Genomic DNA, 10,000 nt, shown 5'->3' on the forward strand with positions numbered 1-10,000 from the left:
TGAGGATCTAAGACTTGAAGAAGAACAACCACGGGAAGGATCTAAGGACTTGAGAGAACAACCACGGGGACCTGAGGATCTAAGACTTGAAGAAGAACAACCACGGGACCTGAGGATCTAAGACTTGAAGAGGAACAACCACGGGGACCTGAGGATCTAAGACTTGAAGAAGAACAACCACAGGGGACCTGAGGATCTAAGACTTGAAGAAGGGACCTGACAAGACTTGAAGAACAACCACGGGACCTGAGGATCTAAGACTGAAGACTTGAAGAAGAACAACCACAACCACGGGGACCTGAGGATCTAAGACTTGAAGAAGAACAACCACGGGGACCTGAGGATCTAAGATTGAGAAGAACAACTTGAGGATCTAAGACTGAAGAACAACCACAGGGACCTGAGGATCTAAGACTTGAAGAGAACAACAACCACGGGGACCTGAGGATCTAAGACTTGAAGAAGAACAACCACAGGGACCTGAGGATCTAAGACTTGAAGAAGAACAACCACAGGGACCTGAGGATCTAAGACTTGAAGAGGAACAGTCTTTCTTGTCACATTTCAGAACTTTAAACCCCGTACGAGAACCTCCCGCCGCCTTAGACCCAGATAAGACTCTTCCTCGTGACGTTCTGCTGCTGTTTTGGTTTCTTTTTTGTGTCAGTAAAATAAATCTGTGACGTACCGTTGACCGTGAGCGTGACCTCGGTCTCTCCCACGCCGATCCTGGGCACGATGGCTTTGCACACGTACTGGCCCGCGTCCGCCTGGCTCACCGACTTCAGGTGCAGCTGGTTACTGTTACTCAGAACCTGAAATCACAACGCGCAACTCCGTAAACGCACGTCGTGTGAGCTTAATGCCACACTGCGGAACATTTCAGGTAAAGTCATATTTTCTCCTCGGATACAAGCGTGACGGATCCTCCAAGTAAAAGGTGACAGGAACAAGACCCGCTGACCTGAACTGGACTGACACGAGCTGACAGGAAAAAATATATATATATGACGAAGGAATAGACTAGAACTAAACCAGGACTAAATCAGGACTAAACCAGGATTAAACCTGAACTAAACCAGGTCTAAATTAGAACTAAACCAGGTCTAAACTAGAACTAAACCAGGACAAGTCCAGGTAGAACATAAGACTAAATCAGGACCAAACCAGGACTAAACCAGAACTAGACCTTGTATAAACTAGGAACTAAACCAGGTCTAAATTAGAACTAAACCAGGTCTAAACCAGGACTAAAGCAGAGTTGAACCAGGACAGAATCAGGACTAAACTAGGTCTAAACCAGGACTGAGCTGAAGACTAAAACCAGGACTAAACCAGGTCTAAAATAGGTCTAAATCAGGACTGAACCAGGCCTAAACCAGCCCTAACCAGGACTAAAACAGAACTAGACCTTGTATAAACTAGGAATTCAACCAGGTCTAAACCAGGACTAAAGCAGGACTAAACTAGAACTAAACCAGGTATAAATTAGAACTAAACCAGAACTAAACCAGGACCAAATCAGGACGAAACCAGAACTAAACCAGGTCTAAAACAGAATGAAACCAGGTCTAAACTAGAACTAAACCAAAACAAACCAAGCCTAAACGAAGTCTAAAGCAGGACTAAACCAGAACTAGACCTTGTATAAACTAGGAACTAAACCAGGACTAAATCAGGACTGAACCAGGTCTAAACTAGAACTAAACCAGGATTAATCAGATCTAAACCAGATCTAAATTAGAACTAAACCAGGTCTAAACCAGGACTAAAGCAGGACTAAACTAGAACTAAACCAGGACTAAAGCAGGACTAAACTAGAACTAAACCAGGACTAAAGCAGGCCTAAACTAGAACTAAACCAGGTATAAATTAGGACTAAACCAGAACTAAACTAGAACTAAACCACGTCTAAAACAGAACTAAAACAAGATTAAACCAGATGTAAACCAGAACTAAACCAAAACAAACCAAGCCTAAACGAAGTCTAAAGCAGGACTAAACCAGGTCAAAATCGGGTCCAAACCAGAACTAACCCAGGACTAACCCCGGTGTTTACAGAATGAGTCCTCACCATGTTGGAGCCCTTCTTGAACCAGGTGAGGGTGAGGGGAGGGTTTCCGGCCCATTTACAGTTGAGGGTCACGTCCGAGTCCACGTCCACGGTCTTGGGCTGAGGCTCCACCAGGAGGATGGGACCGACTGTACACAAACAAACAAACAAACAAACATTTACACAAAGAATTACACAAATATTTACACAAACTTTACACAAACTTTACACATTTACACAAATTTTACACAAACTTTACACAAACATTTACACATTTACACAAACATTTACACAAACTTTACACAAACACAAACATTTACACAAACATTTACACAAACATTTACACAAACATTTACACAAACATTTACACAAACTTTTACACAAACATTTACACATTTACACAAACATTTACACATACAAAATTTTTACACAAACATTTACACAAACTTTTAAACTTTTAACACTGTTGGGCAGGTGACTTTAAAACTGTAATGTGTTATTTATGATTTGTTTCTGTCATTTCAAAGTCATTCGTTACGTTATAATATTACTGTGTTTAAAATTTTAAATATTACACGACTATTACAGAACTTTAATTTACTCTCAACAAAATAACTGTGAATATGCTGAACTTTTGCGCCGAATATGGACTAAACCAGGACTAAACCAGGACTGAAACTGAACCAAGGAACCAGGATTAAATCAGAGTTGAACCAGGACAGAATCAGGACTAAACTAGGTCTAAACCAGGACTGAGCTGAAGACTAAACCAGGACTAAACCAGGTCTAAAATAGGTCTAACCAGGACTGAACCAGGCCTAAACCAGGCCTAAAACTGAAACTAACCAGGTCTTAAACCAGGACTAAACCAGGTCTAAACTAGGTCTAAATCAGGACTAAACTAGGACTAAACTAGAGCTGAACCAGGACTGAACCAGGTTTAAACCAAAACTAAACCAGGACCAAACCAAGACCAAACCAGGACTAATCTTGGACTAGAACTTGGAAGCTCCTTGCAGACAGGGTTTTTGCAAAGCGCGATCGGGCGTCAGCTGCGGTTCGCCTCGTGGAGCTCGGAGTTCTGCGTCGGTCCTTTCGCCTTTCGCGGTCACCTGACGGTCTACACGGGCGCGTCTCCACCGTTTTGATGTCGCGGTGATTTTAGCGAATTTGCATGAAGAAAAATGAAAAACCCACCACTTCAATCTAGGTTAAAAATGCTTTGTGACGCTCGTTACTCACATTTGTACCGAGTAAAATATTAACATTTTTTCAATTTCAATTTTTTTTAACAATTTAAACATTTAACAAAGCACAAATTTGAGTTTTAAAACCTTCTAAACCCCTGACACGAGTCCTGAGCCGTGACGTTTCTCATATTTGCTGTAAAATCTCCGCACGACGCTGCTCACTGACTCCGGGAATGAAACAAAAGGGCCGCGCGACTCTGGAAATGTAAATTCAGATTTGTTTTTGACAGTTATTGCCCCCGTGAGGAGATATATTTTGTCGTTCATCAATAGTTATTTGCGTGAGCGTTACGACTCTGGAGAATATTAAAGCGCACTTCACGGCCGCTGGGTTTTACGGCGACAACACCCGGAGGAGAAACTTTTAGTCGTCTGCAGAGAGTCGCTCGTCTTCTAAATAACGGCATCCTTTGTGATTAGATAAAGCCGGAAAACACAATAAAACTGGACTATTACATTCATACAATACGACCTGTTTGGAGGAGATTAGGACACGACCGATATATCGGTTGATCGAAATGGACACTCAGGGACATATCAGCTATAGGTCTAATATTTCACCAATTTTTCATGTGGGCAGATTTTACCTCGTTAGGAAGCTTTGACTCTCTATATTATGTTTATTTAAAGACAGATAAATGTCTAAATATGTGACGCCGCATTCATATTTTTCTACGGAGTCTTTTGTCTGAGTCTCTAACACCGTACTGTCCCTGAACGCACCACCAGAGTCACGTCACTAATGTGTTTTTGTTTACACCAGTGCACAAAACTGAGGAGCTGCTTTTAATGTTCTAATGTTTTAAATGTGTCTGTGAACTTCAGAGCAGTTTAGGACAAAAACAAAGGGGGACTGTCCCACACACGGAGGACTGTCCCACAGGTAGAGGACTGTCCCGCAGATAAAGGACTGTCCCGCAGATAAAGGACTGTCCCGCAGGTAGAGAACTGTCCCGCAGGTAGAGAACTGTCCCGCAGATAGAGGACTGTCCTGTAGATAAAGGACTGTTCCGCAGGTAGAGAATTGTCCCGCAGGTAGAGGAGGACTGTCCCGCAGATAAAGGACTGTCCCGTAGATTAAGGACTGTCCCGCTGATAAAGGACTGTCCCCACAGATAAAGGACTGTCCCACAGGTGGAGGACTGTCCCGCAGGTAGAGGACTGTCCCGCAGATAAAGGACTGTCCCGTAGATTAAGGACTGTCCCGCTGATAAAGGACTGTCCCCACAGATAAAGGACTGTCCCACAGGTGGAGGACTGTCCCGCAGGTAGAGGACTGTCCTGTAGATAAAGGACTGTCCCCCAGGTAGAGGACTGTCCCGCGGGTAGAGGACTGTCCCACACACAGAGGACTGTCCCGCAGGTAGAGGACTGTCCTGTAGATAAAGGACTGTCCCCCGGGTAGAGGACTGTCCCACACACAGAGGACTGTCCCACAGGTAGAGGGCTGTCCCGCGGGTAGAGGACTGTCCCACACACAGAGGACTGTCCCACAGGTAGAGGACTGTCCCGCAGGTAGAGGACTGTCCCGCAGACAGAGGACTGTCCCGTAGATAGAGGACTGTCCCATAGATAAAAGACTGTCCCATAGATAAAAGACTGTCCCACAGATAAAGGACTGTCCAGCAGATAGAGGACTGTCCCACAGATGGAGGACTGTCCCACAGGTAGAGGACTGTCCCACAGGTAGAGGACTGTCCCACAGATAGAGGACTGTCCCGCAGATAGAGGACTGTCCCGCAGATAGAGGACTGTCCCGCAGATAGAGGACTGTCCCGCAGATAGAGGACTGTCCCACAGATAAAGGACTGTCCCGCAGACCGAGGACACACACAGCTGCTGTCCACATGCCGGATTATTTTCTTTTCACAGATGATTGTTTTGAGTCAAAATTAACAGGACACTTATTAGTTCAGACTTGTGATCCGAGAGGAGCCTGTGAATGTTGTAAATGTGTCAGTTTTAGGTCGACTTTCGGCCGACTCTGTCTTTAATTATGATGTAAACAATAAATGTCGATTAAATAACCCCAATTTAAAATCCACTAGAGCCAGACCTAAGTTTTATAATCAGGGGAACATCGGTTTTGGTGGAAGAGGAGCCAAAAATTATACTTCAAAATAAAGTATGTAACTCAAGTGGAAGTACAAAGTAACGGTCCAAGAAATTACTCAATTAAAGGTGTAAGTTTTCTGGTTGGTGGTCCGTCACCTGCGTGTTTCTATAGTTACGTCATTGCTCTGTCTGGAATGTTCCACAGTGTGACATTAAACAGCTCCACTTTACATTTAATCAATTACAGATGTTTTTATAGCTCAAAAATATCTAGAAACTATAGGTGTGCAAAAATATTGAAATATCGATATATCGTTTCATTTAATATAATGATACAGTATCGATATCGGGGGCTGCTCTATCAATATATCGCCAACAGTATTTTTTTTGTATATTTTACTGCTTTTTCAGAGGAAGGAAACTCGTTTATGCGACACATTTGACATTTTCACTGTTTTGACGATTAAAATGTTTATGTTTCATATGAACTTTGCACAAAACGTGGTTTAACAAAGACTTTTAGTATCACAGCCACGATTTAGCCTTTATTTTTTAGTGAACAGTATCAAATCGATTCAAAATATATCGTATCGAATCAAAAGCTCACTGTACGGAGATATGTATCGTATCGTGGCCTATGTATCGAGGTATGTATTGTATCGGTAACTTCTTAATGATACCAGCCCTACTAGAAACTGGATGATTTTAGCCCTGGAATTGCCGATCTTTACTGAATTCAACTGGTCAACTGGACAAGAGTTTAGTTTTTTTTTAGTTTTTTGGTCAGTTATTTGCCATAAATTCTACCTGGACGACTGAGAGATTTTCCACAGATCTTGAGAACAACTACGAGTGAACGAGGTAACAACATTCTAACATTTACTTAAAGGTTGTATGGAGGATTTTTTTTGTTTCAAATTGTCAGTGATAGATTATAGATGCAGTCGCCTTGTAATTATGATGACCAAAAAAAAGAGAATAAAAATTCATCAACTCTGGACGTGGTGGGGCTAAACATTTGCCAATAGATAACGACACTGCCTCGTTATCTGTGAGCTGACAGGCTGTCAATCAAACTCCCTACGTTTCTAGAGTAACTGACTTGCCTGCGCCGCCGGTACGTGGTTTACGTACGACTGTCACGCAGTCCACAGACGCAAGACGCACAGACGCTGTTTACTCCACCAACGCAACAGTTCTTAGCGGCTTTTTTTGACCTATATCTTCCTCGCAGTTCGCACAAAGTTTGTTGCGATGGCGACAAGAATCCAGGAGCAGTTCGCCGCAAAAGAAAGTCCGTTTTTGAGGTCGCTGAAAGAAGAAGACAAGGGGAAAAGCAGCGAAGCCAAACTAAGGTGATTCTTGGAGAGAAGGGTCTAAAGACTGACGCACTGGTCCACAAATTACTCCTGGACAGGAAACTTCTGCTTATTATGAAAACGTACTTTATTTCCAAGAGCTACACAAACGTTTTTCAGGACACGAAAGCGATATCCTATGTCTGAAAACGTAATTTTCAAGGCAAAGAAAGAGTCCGCTTGCTGCTGCGTGTTGTAGTAGTAGCTTCATTCGCACTGAATCTCCGCGCACCCTTCTCTGCACCCCTTTCCTGCTCCTCTCCCCGCTCCCCGTTTCGCTCTTCCCCCCGCTCCTCACTTCTCCGTCTTGCCTAACCAACACTGTAGTTAGTTGTTTACAAGTCATGTGCAGCGGCTGTAAACAAACCTGTTTGTGGCGTAAGAAGGAGGCGGGAGGAGGCGTTTCTACGTAGGAGCATTTGAAAAGGACAAACAGTCGCTGGATTTCTCGTTCCTTGGAAAATCCTCTATACAACCTTTAAAGTTCACAAGAGTCGGTTTTGTGTAATACAGGACGTTTAATTGTCATGTTTGTCTCGTGTCTGGGCTCTGGTTTGCGTTCGTTCGCGGGACTCACAGTGCACGTCCACCAGGATGCTGACGTTGGTCTTGCCCACAGCGTTGAACACCAGACAGGACACGGGCTCGGTGAAGAAGGAGTGATCGGCTTTAGTGATGAAGACGCTCTCCCTCGCCCCCTGCAGGACGACGCCGCCCTTCGCCCACCTGAGACGAAAAAAACACATACAGCGTAAAGAATAAAAAAGTCCAGAGCGGGTTGCCATGTCTGCTCCTTTACAGCCAACCAGGTCTAAACCAGGACTAAACCAGGACTAAACCAGGTCTAAACCAGGACTAAACCAGGACTAAACCAGGTCTAAACTAGAACTAAACCAGGACTAAACCAGGTCTAAACCAGGTCTAAACCAGGACTAAACCAGGACTAAACCAGGACTAAACCAGGACTAAACCAGGACTAAACCAGGTCTAAACCAGGTCTAAACTAAACCAGGACTAAACCAGGTCTAAACCAGGACTAAACTAGAACTAAACCAAACCAGGACTAAACCAGGTCTAAACCAGTCTAAACCAGGTCTAAACCAGGACAGGACTAAACCAGGACTAAACCAGGACTAAACCAGTAAACCAGGTCTAAACCAGGTCTAAACCAGTCTAAACCAGGACTAAACCAGGACTAAACTAGAACTAAACCAGGACTAAACCAGGTCTAAACCAGGACTAAACTAGAACTAAACCAGGACTAAACCAGGTAAACCAGGTTCTAAACCAGGTCTAAACCAGGACTGAACCAGGACTAAACCAGGACTAAACCAGGACTAAACAGGACTGAACCAGGTCTAAACCAGCACTAAACTAGAACTAAACCAGGACTAAACTAGAACTAAACCAGGACTAAACCAGGTCTAAACCAGGACTAAACTAGAACTAAACCAGGACTAAACCAGGTCTAAACCAGGTCTAAACCAGGAATAAACTAGAACTAAACCAGGTCTAAACCAGGAATAAACTAGAACTAAACCAGGTCTAAACCAGGAATAAACTAGAACTAAACCAGGACTAAACCAGGACTAAACTAGAACTAAACCAGGTCTAAACCAGGAATAAACTAGAACTAAACCAGGACTAAACCAAGACTAAACTAGAACTAAACCAGGTCTAAACCAGGAATAAACTAGAACTAAACCAGGACTAAACCAGGTCTAAACCAGGAATAAACTAGAACTAAACTAGAACTAAACCAGGTCTAAACCAGGACTAAACCAGAACTAAACCAGGACTAAACCAGAACTAAACCAGGACTAAACTAGAACTAAACCAGGTCTAAACCAGGAATAATCTAAACTAAACCAGGACTAAACCAGGACTAAACTAGAACTAAACCAGGTCTAAACCAGGAATAAACTAGAACTAAACCAGGACTAAACCAGGTCTAAACCAGGAATAAACTAGAACTAAACTAGAACTAAACCAGGTCTAAACCAGGACTAAACCAGAACTAAACCAGGACTAAACCAGAACTAAACCAGGACTAAACCAGACTAAACCAGGACTAAACCAGAACTAAACCAGGAATAAACTAGAACTAAACCAGGTCTAAACCAGGAATAAACTAGAACTAAACCAGGACTAAACCAGAACTAACCATGACTAAACCAGGTCTAAACCAGGACTAAACCAGGACTAAACCAGGTCTAAACCAGGACTAAACCAGGTCTAAACCAGGAATAAACCAGAACTAAACCAGGACTAAACCAGAACTAAACCAGGTCTAAACCAGGTCTAAACCAGGAATAAACCAAAACTAAACTAGAACTAAACCAGGACTAAACCAGGACTAAACCAGAACTAAACCAGGACTAAACCAGGACTAAACCAGGTCTAAACCAGAACTAAACTAGAACTAAATCAGGTCTAAACCAGGAATAAACCAGGTCTAAACCAGAACTAAACCAGGACTAAACCAGGTCTAAACCGGAAGTAAACCAGGACTAAACCAGGTCTAAACTAGAACTAAACCAGGACTAAACCAGGTCTAAACTAGAACTAAACCAGAACTAAACCAGGACGAAACCAGGTCTAAACTAGAACTAAACCAGGACTAAACCAGGTATAAACCAGGACTAAACCAGGTCTAAACCAGAACTAAACCAGGACTAAACCAGGTCTAAACCAGAAGTAAACCAGGTCTAAACTAGAACTAAAGCAGAACTAAACCAGGACTAAACCAGGTCTAAACTAGAACTAAACCAGAACTAAACCAGGACTAAACCAGGTCTAAACCAGGAATAAACCAGAACTAAACCAGGACTAAACCAGATCTAAACCAGGACTAAACCAGGTCTAAACCAGGACTAAACCAGATCTAAACCAGGACTAAACCAGGTCTAAACCAGAACTAAACCAGGTCTAAACCAGGTCTAAACCAGGAATAAACCAAACTAAACTAGAACTAAACCAGGACTAAACCAGGACTAAACCAGAACTAAACCAGGACTAAACCAGGACTAAACCAGGTCTAAACCAGAACTAAACTAGAACTAAATCAGGTCTAAACCAGGAATAAACCAGGTCTAAACCAGAACTAAACCAGGACTAAACCAGGTCTAAACCGGAAGTAAACCAGGACTAAACCAGGTCTAAACTAGAACTAAACCAGGACTAAACCAGGTCTAAACTAGAACTAAACCAGAACTAAACCAGGACGAAACCAGGTCTAAACTAGAACTAAACCAGGACTAAACCAGGTATAAACCAGGACTAAA

General features: G+C 42.9%; 1 protein-coding gene across 2 annotated transcripts in view; it reads right to left on the reverse strand.

The window, feature by feature from the left end:
• The window catches only part of kirrel1a (kirre like nephrin family adhesion molecule 1a), a 193,733-nt gene that overhangs the window by 24,080 nt on the left and 159,653 nt on the right, over window positions 1-10,000 (reverse strand). For both annotated transcript variants that reach the window (XM_055156689.1, XM_055156688.1), the window contains exons 7-9: window positions 7,294-7,442; window positions 2,075-2,202; window positions 689-815 (exon numbers count right to left, since the gene is read on the reverse strand). In XM_055156689.1, coding sequence (XP_055012664.1) covers window positions 689-815; window positions 2,075-2,202; window positions 7,294-7,442 — 404 coding nt within the window. The remainder of the gene's footprint in view (window positions 1-688; window positions 816-2,074; window positions 2,203-7,293; window positions 7,443-10,000) is intronic.

The sequence above is a fragment of the Boleophthalmus pectinirostris genome, unplaced genomic scaffold, assembly GCF_026225935.1.
Source record: "Boleophthalmus pectinirostris isolate CB_2022bp ecotype Guang Dong unplaced genomic scaffold, ASM2622593v1 HiC_scaffold_20, whole genome shotgun sequence".
Taxonomy (NCBI): Eukaryota; Metazoa; Chordata; class Actinopteri; order Gobiiformes; family Gobiidae; genus Boleophthalmus; species Boleophthalmus pectinirostris.